Here is a 12640-nt window from a genome sequence, read left to right on the forward strand (position 1 = left end):
AACGCAGACTGAGGATAAACTGAGAAACGACAAACATATGGGAAATGTAGTTTATAAACGAACCAATTACCCTAGAGTCTAGCAGCTCAGATACGTATCGACCTACAATTCCCAGCAAACCCCGCGCGAAGGGCTTTAAACCGAAGGTGGTTCATGGGATATGTAGTGCGATGGCCGCAACAATATCTAAACTATAACGTAAAGAAACGGACGCGCTCCCGCTTGTTGTCGCCAGAAGTATTTTGTGGTAAACAAAACAATAGTACGGGATTGTAATGTAGTACATTTGCGTGTCGCTGGTCTTCCCCCAGTCTCTCGGCCAATCACCGCTCTCGCTATTGTGACGAAGAGCCGTGGTGAACCGGAGGCCGGGCGGGGGAGCCTCCTTCTCGGCTGCACAGCATCACCGCCCCGCTTGACTGAGGACAGACCGGAGAGAAATGCAAAGGGATGTAAGATGGCAGAGCTACAAATGCTATTAGAGGAGGAAATCCCTGCCGGTAAAAGGGCTCTCGTGGAGAGCTACCAGAACCTATCGCGGGTCGCCGAATACTGTGAAAACAACTATGTTCAGGTGAGGATTGGAATATGGCGAAGCTTTTTGATTCTATCTATCGCTGCGGTGTTGAAGTGGAAGTGAGTGAAACCACAGGGACAGGAAATGCTAACGAATGGGTCCAAACAGACCGCTACCCCGGGTGGCCTTTTCTCGCCGAATACGGTTTCCGTTACGGTTTTGTGGCGAATGTGTTTTCGCCTTTAGATGCCTTATAGGCTGCTGAGTCATTTATCCCAAACCGTGTTCATATTCACTGCCTGTAGACGATGTGTTAGCGCTGCTGGAGGTTTTAAGGAGGGTGTGTCGTTGTTATGACCTAGTGGTTTGTCACTTACCGATCTCGCTGTCATATAGAACCTATAATAAGGATATTATCACGATTATTCTCGTCCCAGTCTGACGTTTAAGTTAAGGAGCCGCTGATGCTCGAGGCCACAGACGAGCAGCCAAGCTAGCAAGGATATAGCGCAGTTTCAGATTTCCTTTTTTTGTTAGTCTCGTCCATCAATCCATGTAATGGCCTCATTGAAAACCTGCCAACAATATGGTCTCAAATAAATACATGTATTTACGTTCAGAGTGAGTGCTGCATGTTGAGTTATTATGATTTCACTTTTTGTGAGCATATGTAAATGTTCAAAACTAACTTGAGACAAGTGTAAAGTAGAAGATAGATTTGTTTTTCTGGGAAAGATTGGACATAAACTGACCTTTCAGTAAGGTGAAACATTATGATTTATGATGATAGAAACAGGAAACTCAGCACAATATAATAATAAACCGATGCAACAACTTGAAATATGTTAGTATCTGTTACTTTATCTTCAGTATTAAAACTGTATTAAAGTCATTGCAGACAAACATGTCGGTAGAGGCAAAGGGAAGTGATCATGAGAAGAAAAATGTAATTGTTTGATTCTCAAACTGTCTTATTGTCATTTATATATGTCAGATTGAATTACGCACAATGTCTTCTTGTTGTGGTATCGGTCTTTATTTTGATTTTTGGGTGGCTGATTCTAGATTAAATCATGTTTCACATCCACTTTCACATCTCTCATCATTTTTTTTTTGGTGGGTGGGGTTGGAAATTCAAAATTATTTCTTTCTCTTTTAGAAAACCGTCTGTCACTTTCATCTTTAAGGGTCTCAATGCACTGGAGGGGATTGGGTGGTGTACTTTATATTAGTCTTGAAATTAATTTTGAGCAACCTATGCATATTTAAAACTCATGTCGGCCACATAAAAACACATTAAACACATTAAAAACATTTGATTCTGTGTGCATGTCTGATTCACAAGCTTTTGTGGGACAGCCTGCTGTACTCCTCTAAAGTAAGGGTAATACTGCGTTTGTTACAGTAGTCTTTGTTTAAAACAATGACCACTGAACGTGTCGCCTTGGATAAAGGACACACACAGCAGCAAGTTAATATTTGGACATGCATCTATAAATCATATGATGTGGGTTTTTTTTCTTCAAAAAATCCATTGGTCATTGTTTGTTTGCCCTTGTTTTGTTTTTCTAGCTATAAATATGTTCACTGGTACCTTGCTATTTAAAGACACCCTCAAGCAGATGGTTTCAGCAGCGGGGTGAATATTCTATGAAATGCTTTGGCATTCTGTACTCACTGGGCTTTGTTCCCACAGTGCACCTGTCCTTGTTGCTCTCGCCAAATCGTACATTATTGGTTAAATACAGTTTGCATAGAAAACAAAAATTGATTCCAAGGAACTGTTAAATGTAGCTTAAATAGGAATCCAAGACAAACCATCTTTTGGTTCTGGAAACCCCCAGCTGACTCAGTTATTCCATTGACTTAGGGTTTGTGTTCTTTTTTTAAAATGCGTCTCCTTCCTTCCTGTCTGCAGGCTCAAGACAAGAGGAAGGCCCTGGAAGAGACCAAGGCCTACACGACTCAGTCTCTGGCCAGTGTTGCTTACCAGATCAATGCCTTAGCCAACAATGTGCTGCAGCTGCTGGACATCCAGGCGTCGCAACTGCGACGCATGGAGTCCTCCATCAACCACATCTCCCAGGTACACAAAGGAAAACAGATGCTTACTCCAAGTTATATATATATATATAATATAGATTGTATATGTGGCTGAGTATCTGGGTTTTCCTGTTGGGACTGTACTGTGGACTGTGTTAAACTCATTGGGGTAGAAGTGAAAGTATGATGTCAGAACTCCTGCTATGTTAGCAATATCACCTCCTGTTTAACCCCAAATCATGCTGGATGGATTAGAGTCAGTTCCCTTTAGTAACCTTTAGGTTCCAGAAACAGTACATTTTCATTTTAATCCTCATGTCTGCTCAGTGCTTAGGCAATTTATATTCTTAAATCTGCTAAACATGGGAAGTAAAAGTGACAAGTAGAGGTTAATACATTCCAGGTTTATGTCGAATGATTGGAAACCTTACATTCAATATGCAATGGGAAACAAGGAAAACAGTCTTTTACAGTTAATTTCAAAATACAGAGTCGCAACCTCAGACACTCACAAATCACATCAAGTGTTTGAGACTGGATTTTGTTTTTGTCTGATTTGAAGCATTCATTTGCACCTCATTGATATTCATCGCTTGAATAGAAAATGATCTCAGCTTTTTTTTTTTGTTGAAGGATTCTACAGCCGTAAAAGATTCAGCATTACATTTTTTTTTCTTTTCTTTTCTTTTTTTTAATCATATTCACCAGTTTTAGTGCCTGGAATAATGTGAATAAGGAGCGATAAATTTCAGCTGAGCAATGCAAATAGCAAGCACAAAGGCCTGTGGAAATCCTCCCAAAATGGCCTGGGTTTTATTTACTGGTCTGTGGGTCTCTGCTGACGTAATGTGTGCACTGCTGAAATTTGCAGTTCAGTGGACGGATATCTATTATTTGTTAAAAAGAATGAAAAAGGCGTCAAAGAACAAAAGAGCGTGTTGATAAGGATCATGACAGTAACTTCCACTTATGCTCAGACCTCAGCGAATGTCTCCTGCTTAACCCTCATGCTGGATGATATTTGTGAAAGTCTTTTGTCGAGCTATTGTTTGAACTGCTGGAGGAAATGCTGGTGTAGTATTCAGGCACTTCCTGTGAGAGACAAAGCAAGCTGTGAGTTCACCCGGTGGTTTCCTCGCATCACCAACATGATAACAAGCTCAGATCAGAATTCATGTCCACACAGTCATGCTCACGTAGAACAGGTGTCCAAACAAACTGGCAGATGTTGCTCGAATTGTAAGAGAATTAGATTTGAGGATGAGCATAGAGCTGTTGCCAGTGATTGGTGGAGATTGTTTAGGTCTACGTATTTCAAAATGATAACTTGACTTGGATTGTGACGATTCAATGTGGCTTTAGTGCTGCATTATCAAGAAGTCACATTCACTGTGTTGATAATCCTATTTTGGGGCGTAAAGAAGGATTCATTTTTATTTTTTAAGGAAGTATTTCAAACTTTTCCATTGTATTTTCTCATGTATCCACATGGATGCATTTGGTCTTTGATAATATCCGTCAGTGTCAGATTTTATATAATCGAATTGATCACCTTGGGAATTGTAGATTTTTTTTTTTTTAATAAGGCAGAGCTGTATCTCTGCCTGGGTCAGAAGTCCATATCTGCCGCCTCTAAAGGTCATGAGATGTCAGTAGGAGGATAAGTGAAATGTGCGTACATGTGACCAGAATTTCCCTCCCGAGTCCTGCTCAACTTCGATCAGGCTCCCAGGGCGAACGAAGAACAAGCTGTAAAGGTTACATCTGTTGGTTGCCAGAGGAACACCACGATATTCCCAAAGGAAGCTGGAGGTTTCCTGGGAATGCCAAAACATAATGCTCATAAAAGCCAACTGCAGAGATCAAATAGCTGTACAGCTGACATGTTTTTGAAGCTTGCCTTGACAAAGGATGAAATTGTTGAGTTTATCTTTTTGTGCATAGGTTTTAGGAGTAGTGGAGCATGGCATTGACATGGCACCTGACCAACCTGCACCGCAACACAACATATTATGTCTGAAATACTTGCAGCACCTCTCGCCGACACGTTTCCACGCTTCCACCCACACACTTGGACTACACATGTCAAATCTCCTCATCGGACGCCAACCTAATTCTTAAACAACTCAACTGCATCATCAGCTTTCACCGTCTTCCTCCATCCCTCGACTTTCATCTATCATTCATAAACTGAAGAGGCTCCCGCGGCGAGAGAGCTCTATGATAGATGGAGACGATAATCTGAGGAGAGATGCAATTTTCTCTGTGCCTGGTGTCGAGGTAGATCTTCAAGAAAGTGCCCCAGGATGTAGGCCAATAGATTAGTGGGTCAGCAGGAGCCAATAAACAGTCGAAGTGGGAGCTCACGTCCAGGCGGACAGAAATAATAATGTGGGAAGAAGATGGCAGTAAATTATTTATGAATCTACTTTGGCCCTTAAATACATTTTAAGTGGGTCTCATTGAATTTAATTCAAAGTAATTAAAAGTAATTCTCCCAGGAAATGGTTGAATGACTAACATGGGCATGAATAAGAGTGCTTTCCCCCTCTCTTTCTTTTTTATTAATGCAGTAATCCCTGGACACCTGTATGACATTGCATCCTACAGGTACCGTGCCTGCTACTGAAATGTCACTGTCATTTGAATCCACAGACTGTGGACATTCATAAGGAAAAAGTGGCCCGTCGAGAGATCGGCATCCTGACCACCAACAAAAACACATCCCGCACCCATAAGATCATCGCCCCGGGCAACATGGAGCGGCCAGTGCGCTACATTCGCAAGCCCATCGATTACACACTGCTGGACGACGTGGGCCACGGTGTCAAGGTAAGAGGCACTTTTTGCTGAATCAAATCTAAAGCTTCACACTGAGTTTCCAAGAGTCACAAAACGCACGCTGGCAGCTGATGAATAATTGCTGTCTCTGTCTTGAATCAGTTCCATTGAAATGTGGGAAAACTTTTTTTTTCCCTGCTCCATTTTTAATTCTCTCCCCATGTTCCATCCGCTTCCCCCATGCCTTTTCTTTTCCTCTTTGATTTGACTGCGCGCAGTCGGAGCGGTGTCTATTAACGGCCGCTGTCATAAATCCTCGCAGTATGTTTGACTCAGCCGCTTCATCCCTCTTCATGTGTGCGTCTGTCAAGCTTGTGCGGGTCTCCTGGTTTTTCCCAACATCCGCTGATTCAGATTCAGGCTCTGCTGCTTCCTCTTCCGAGCGCGGCCTCACGGAGACAATTTTGGCAAAAGCCAGTATGGAAATGAAGCTTTATTTATGCTGCCAATGAGGGTTCAATGCAGAAGTCAGTCGGGACTCATCATTGAAAACTGTTGAAAGAAAAGTTAGATTCTAATTTATCCTAAACAGGGTGACAATGTCTAAATGTAAACCATCTTTCAGGCGACTCTTGTACTGCTGATGCATAACTGGTGAACTCTATTTTCATTAAACGGTAAATGCTGTATACAATCACACTTGGTTTTACGACTCGATTTTTGTCACTTTTGTTAGCTCTGGTACTTCATTATCAAGTGCACCCGGGCGTAGAGTCCTCATTTGAATTTCAATCTCGCGCAGTAAAAAGGATTTGTCTGTTTAAAAAAAGCTTTTATGAAGTAGAAATTAAAACGGGCTCTTCAAATCTGGGGTCAAACATGTGCACATTATAGATTAACTTTGCCTATCGACGGCAGCTGTGTCATCACCATCTTGTTAGTAGTTGTTCCCTCGGGCGTTGTCGACATCGCCCTCACCCTTCTGCTTTCCTTTTACATAAGCAGCACAGTTCACACTCGAGTTGTCAAGAGGTCAGACTTGGACACACCTATTCAAGCATTTGCAGCCGACTATGCTCACTTCCCCACAATAATGGACCTTTACGGGCATTACTGAACCGTTACTAGGCAACTTTGTTGCAGCTATGTTGCAACGGTGCTTCTGTTACTCCTGACCTCTTTCTCTCTCTCCCTCTGCTCAGCGCACATTAGCGCTTTTCGGTTTGACAGATGATGTAGGAAGCAGGCTGAAGAAAGACTTTAATACAACGTTCTCATGTTTACAAACATATGCGGTTATTCATCTATGTCTTTTCATGTCATAACCTGCAGTGTTTTGCATTTGAGAGTCAATGTTGTCGTTTATGTGAACAACTCATGACTTTCAATCACTAAAATGCATAACTCACCTATTAAACCCATTAACCAACCAGCTTCTCTCTGTCTTCTCCTTCCACCTGCTTGCAGTGGCTTAAGGCCAAGGTAAGCTATAGTTCTGTTATTTGTCATTCATGTCTAACTCTTTAACAGTTGTGTAATTAATTTAAATGAGATTTTTTTTAAGTTAATACGATAACTATGGCATTTCTTATCATTGTTATTATGTAGAGCCATTATAATGTGAGAAAGTTGGAATGTTCTGAAGTAGTTTTATGTGCAGCAAAATGGAAACAATGCAGCTGGAAGAGGAGGGACACTATCGAGGACAAATCCACCAACACAAAAACCTCCAAGCCCCCCAATGGCTGGTCGCGGGACCCTTGGGTACGGATTTAATACTTGAAATCAGTCATGCTTGGAGTGAAAAAATACACTTTCTTAGTGATTATAATGCATCTGTGGATCTTCCTTCATGTGCAGGCGCAACACTCCCTACAAAACACTGGAGCCAGTGAAGCCGCCTGTGGTGCCTAATGACTATATGACTAGTCCGGCCAGACTGGGCAACCAGCAGAGTCCAGCACGCACAGCCTCACTGAACCAGAGGCCCAGGACTCACAGGTACTTGGTGTCTGTGTGAGGGGTAGACATGCTTTTTGGCTGCAACTCATCCAAAAAGTGACTTGGTTGTTACACTCCCTTCAAGCAGCGAGAGTAAATTCTTTGGATTTGAAGGCAAATGAAGTTGAACATCATTACATTGTTTTGCAGTGGCAGCAGCGGTGGCAGTGGAGGACGGGAGAACAGCAGTGGCAGTGGAGTAGGCATTCCATTAGCAGTTCCAACTCCGTCCCCGCCCAGTATGGGACCAGGCGAGTACCATGGAGAGCTACGTGCAATATAATTTAGAGGATGTTCAGCTAGATGCAAAACTCAAGCTTCGCTCTCCTTTCTTTCCACAGTGGCGACTTCCTCAGCGTCGGTCCCACAAGGACCTGGTTTGGGCCCAATCCCGATGTCCCAGTTCGGCACAATCTCCCGTCAAATCTCCCGTCACAACTCCTCTACAACCTCCTCGGCCTCCATGGTGTCGGCAACTGGAACGTACCGCCGCGCGCCCTCGGTCTCCTCCCAGCAGCCGCACCTAAACGGCGGACCCGCCTACTCACAGAATTCAGGTGTGTCAGCTTAGTGTAATTCACCGAAATAATGCCTTAATACCTGCAAAGGATTACTATTACTACTCATATTCTGTTATACTTTGACCTCCAAGATGATGGTTTTCAGAACCAGGCAAGAAATGATTGCGCTTAAACTTAAACTCCCACAATCTATCCACACACAGAGTGCATGTTTTATTGATTGATTTATTTCAAATATTGGATTTATTTGTGTCACTCTGAGCCATTTCCAGTTAATTTCTTCTCTCTCAGAGGAGCTTAATATGCAGCGACTGGGGTGGAGAATTGTCTTGTCTGGAACGAGCATCAATAAAAGGATGCAGATTTATATCCACGGGGAAGTTAAACTGGGACAGTCTGAGACGTTACGGCAGCATATGATGATGGTAAAGATGAAAACAAATTCAGATCAGCTCAGAGTGGATTTCTCTCTGCTGTGTGCTTCTGCCATGCCACAACTTTATGTCTTAAAGTGACAGATTTGCCATCTTAGTTTCAATTTCAGTCCAGAAACGTGCTGCTTAGCCATCTGGTCAAGCTTGCTCATGAGCTATGCAGTTTCTCTTTTCCCTCTCTGAGTTGTTTCTGTCCTCTGGTCGTGGCTTTGTGCTTCTTCATCCCTCCATCAATTCTCCCGTCTCTCTGTTGCTCCACCTGCCGCTCCAGTGTCTGTGGCTCCCCCGCCTCCTCCTCCAATGGTCCAGCTGACACCACAGATTCCTCTCACCGGCTTTGTGGCCAGAATGCAGGAGAGCAGTAAGTGGTCACACGTGTTCCTGTTCCAGTCACGCACAACATCCTATGGACTTCCAAATGTGACCTGAGCTTCTGCGCTTGCTGCACATTTGCATTCCACACCAGAGCGAGATGTGCTCAGCGCATCGTGTCTGTCGCAATATCTGTGAGGCGGAAGGTCCCTCGACTGTCTGTCTGTTGCCACGGTGATGGATCACGTAATGTGTGTGCATCCTTTCCGCTGCCAATTGAGTGGGGAGAACGTGACCCGATGCCACATCGTGATACTGTCTGTCTGGAGAAAAGTCGAACTAGTTTCTTTGTGTCTCCTCACGACTCACAGAAGCAAACTGAACCGACACCACAGACTTTATGGCTCCAGCAGCTCATGCTATGACATCTACAAACAGCATCGCTTCATATAATATATAGCGATGACTTAGTGATATATGTTGACACAGAAATGCAGGGAGAGTTTCACTTTGACATACACTGATGGTTTAAGTTTTGAATTTGGATTCAGCAGCTCAAAATAAACAATGTCACTCAAGGCTCCAGCAACTTATTGACTTTGTGTGGGAGCACAAGTCATGGTGTTATGACTCGTGTACACAAGCTTGTTAGTACATTAACTAGTGCACATCACAATAGAGGACACAAAGGTAGTAGGAAGCTGTAAACTGCTGGTGCATCATGTGTTGCATGTTCAGTGAGGTGACACTTTTTTATGACACCAGCAACTGTCAAAACGATGTGGAAACATGAGCATGAAATTGCACATCGACTTGAGTCATTTGGGGCCAGATATTTCCATGACATAAAATGCATTTAACATACTACAGATGAATATTAGTTTCTGGCATTAATATTTGTGTTTATTTATTTATTTTGGGTGCTAGCTTGATCCACAATATCAGTGTTATTCCAGAAGAAAAATTAGTTGCCATGTCAACGCTTAATTTAATTCTCATCATTTTGAATGTTTATAAATGTATTTAAAATTTAATAGTTGGATTCCCATGTCTATCTTAAGGCCTATTTATGCTCCCTTTATGTACGAAAATGGACCCGTTCTTTTCACCCGTTGCCATCACTTATCACATGCTTCCATGTGTTCTTCACGTTGGTGTTGCTATTCACCAATATATCCACCAGGGGGCTCTGTTTGGTCTCTACCCGTAAGCTTTGTGGAAACCTGCAGAAATACGGATTCAATGAAGGCAGAGCACTGGCAGAAGGCTCCCTCTGTGTCCGGATCGGTACATGACATTGAGCATAAATGGGCTTTAAAGAGGAATGTGGTTTAGCATGTGACATTATGTAGGCAAATGCATAAAGGATGTAGTAAAATAGTCGTGTTGACAGTGACAAAAGAGTCACTTTCCTTTCTGCCGCTCTCCTCCTGCACCAGTAACCGACAGTCCCGCTCCACCACCTCCACCTCCACCTGAAGATATGAGCGTGTTTGAGGAGCCTTCTCCTCCCCCTCCTCCACCACCTGTTGACTATGAAGAAGAGGAAGCAGCAGTGGTCCACTACAGCGACCCGTACGCCGACGGAGACCCTCAGTGGGCCCCTAAGGCTTATCTAGAGAAAGGTATGGCGCTCCTTCGTCCTTCCCCAGTCACCTGTAGTAACGTGGTGTGTGCTCTGCAGTTGTGGCCATATATGACTACACTAAAGACAAAGAGGACGAGCTGTCCTTCATGGAGGGAGCCATCATCTATATCATCAAGAAGAACGACGACGGCTGGTTCGAAGGCGTGTGCAACGGCGTCACCGGACTCTTCCCCGGAAACTACGTGGAGTCGATCATGCACTACGCCGACTGAGGTAACCGCCGAGATGTACAGAAGTATGCAGTTCCCACGGCTCCATTCCAGACCAAGTGCCATGCTCTGTGACGTTCTACATGTGGGGCTTGCACAAAATATCCTTGCGTTTGAATAGAAATGTGTCGCACAAAAATAGAAGGCGGCGGCGGCAGAAGCCGCGCAAGAGCCAGGTCTGTCTGCGTCACGCTGAAAGGGAGTCAAGCCGTTTACAAACTTAACAGACCGGCTGCTTGCAAGAGCTTCTGCCGCCTCCTGAAAACAAACATCTTCTAAAAGAAACAGTAAGTGCATTAGGACACGACTGAATGTCCGATGTCGTCACTGTCCAAATCACAAGATGTTCAAAGAGGGGAGAACCTCAGTGTGTGTATTTACTATGCTACATGTCAGTGGGGTGGGAGTGAGGGGGTGTAAAAAAGTGATTGTAAATCTTCTAACTGTACATAAAGTGTAACGTGAGAATATGCCAGTAAAGTACTTTTTGTGTGTTTCTACCTGTGAGTTTCCATCAGTGCAGGTGCGGCCAAAATCAGATTATCAGTCGCTTGTTTGTTTTTTTTACTTGAATTTTATTCCCAAACATTTACAGTGCCATTTTGCCGTCATCTGGGCCACAGTTGCTGAAGCGCGACCACGCTGTCGCTAAGAAGGGACGAGAGCTCGCTTGTGTGGATGGCAACATCCCGGCCTCAGTCACTCACAAGTCCCATAATGCACTGAAATAGCTGAAGCTAGAGAGAGCACAGAAGGTGAAATCCCACCCTCCACATTTTGGTTTTGTGATGGTGTCCAGCCACTGTAGCAACGTTTTGCTTCGAAGCAACGGAAGGACTAACTTATATGTGTGTGTGTGTGTGTGTGTGTGTGTGTGTGTGTTCATGTGGTTCTCCACTGTGTTATAATCGCTGCACTGAATAGCTGTCATCGACTGTTTGTTCGACTCTTTCTGTGGTTGGTGCTTCTTACTGGTGCTCGACGACCATAATCGCCAACCTCGACCACCTCAAAACTGCTGGGTCCCTGAGAGTGTTCTAGATCTGATTGTACTGTCGGGTGAATGTCAAAAATGAAGTCATCCACCACCAGTTTAGTTCCACTTCTTCCAACCATGGTGACGCCTGCTCTTCCTGAGTCTCTTCAATAGTGTCTTTGGCTCTTTTTTTTTTTAACTGGAAGATGTTTCTCCTCTCGGACAACCCGGATGTCAGTCAGTATTTTGTGTACGCACGAAACATTTGGAATGATTTGCAGCTACGTCCCATCGTTGATTGTACTTCTCGGTCACGCGGCGACTTTTTGTGGTGACTTTTTCTACCGTATTTCTAGCTCTTCATTTCTTACATCTCGTGTCTGAAACCGTTTGTAAAGGATTTATTTATACGCTTGTGTCATAGAGACGACCACTTTGTAACATTTCAGGGCATCCACAGTCAAGACGTCTTTCTCTGATTGTGTTTTTCTTATGGTGGAGCAAAAAAAAAAAAAAAGAAAAATCAATGGGGGAAAAAAAGTGATCTGTAACTTAAGTGTGAAAAGCTGTTTGTCTTCTCCTCTCAGTCTGTACATATGACGTGTTCAATTAAATTTATGTACAGTCGTTTTGTAATAAACTGCTCTTGAAAAAAAACGGAATCTTGTACTTTTTAAGCAGAAAGGTGCAGTGCTTGAGTTCACCAGCAGAGGGCTGCAAACCAGTAAACCTGCCGTCTAATGGAGGTGCTGTACACTTGAAGGAGTTAAATTTTCACTTTTGTAAGTGACACTTTTGCATTGAAATTTTTTTTCTAGAGTTAACTACAGACCTGTTTATTAATAACTGATAAGCTGAGAGCGCATTCATGTCACCCTTTCATCCCGGATCAAGGAGGGGGCAGAGTGACGTTTTTGTTTTCAGTTGTTTATGCGTCCTGTCAGTTCTCTCACTCCCATCGGGGCCTCCAGAGTGATTCCTTCCAGCTCCTCTGTGCGTCTCTGACCTCAGATGAATCCCATCCATCTTCTTCTGTGTGTGAGTGTGTGATTTGCATACTCTCCTGCGCTTCTCTCTCCCCCCTTCTCCTTTCTCACTGACAGAAAGTCATGTTTGTGATTAGCACAATTTGAATTTCAATGTCAATGTTGGAGTTTTCCGAGCCGGTACAGTTCACTTCCTGCACAGGAGCTATTTC

At 43.6% G+C, this 12640-nt stretch overlaps 1 protein-coding gene across 4 annotated transcripts; it reads left to right on the forward strand.

The window, feature by feature from the left end:
* Nucleotides 1–208: 208 nt before the first annotated feature.
* On the forward strand, nucleotides 209–12081 carry LOC128769348 (abl interactor 1-like). 4 transcript variants are annotated; one of them, XM_053882999.1, is made up of 11 exons: nucleotides 213–574; nucleotides 2436–2603; nucleotides 5216–5392; nucleotides 6809–6823; nucleotides 7002–7105; nucleotides 7202–7342; nucleotides 7493–7593; nucleotides 7684–7899; nucleotides 8569–8658; nucleotides 10049–10234; nucleotides 10294–12079. In XM_053882999.1, the coding sequence occupies exons 1-11, from the start codon at nucleotides 458–460 to the stop codon at nucleotides 10467–10469; spliced, it is 1491 nt and encodes a 496-aa protein (XP_053738974.1). In that variant the 5' UTR covers nucleotides 213–457; the 3' UTR covers nucleotides 10470–12079. The 4 variants fall into 4 exon arrangements, with proteins under 4 accessions (XP_053738977.1, XP_053738976.1, XP_053738975.1 ...); XM_053883001.1 differs by lacking the exon at nucleotides 8569–8658 and having other exon boundaries at nucleotides 211–574; nucleotides 10294–12080; XM_053883000.1 differs by lacking the exon at nucleotides 6809–6823 and having other exon boundaries at nucleotides 211–574; nucleotides 10294–12080.
* Nucleotides 12082–12640: the final 559 nt, after the last annotated feature.

The sequence above is a fragment of the Synchiropus splendidus genome, chromosome 13, assembly GCF_027744825.2.
Source record: "Synchiropus splendidus isolate RoL2022-P1 chromosome 13, RoL_Sspl_1.0, whole genome shotgun sequence".
Taxonomy (NCBI): Eukaryota; Metazoa; Chordata; class Actinopteri; order Syngnathiformes; family Callionymidae; genus Synchiropus; species Synchiropus splendidus.

Bases quoted from the DNA above. Each gene is read 5' to 3' on its own strand.
- LOC128769348 (XM_053882999.1), top strand. From the start codon at position 458: ATGGCAGAGCTACAAATGCTATTAGAGGAGGAAATCCCTGCCGGTAAA. The intron at 2,604-5,215 runs GTACACAAAGGA...TTGAATCCACAG, and splicing joins CCATCAACCACATCTCCCAG to ACTGTGGACATTCATAAGGA. The intron at 7,594-7,683 runs GCGAGTACCATG...TTCTTTCCACAG, and splicing joins CCCGCCCAGTATGGGACCAG to TGGCGACTTCCTCAGCGTCG.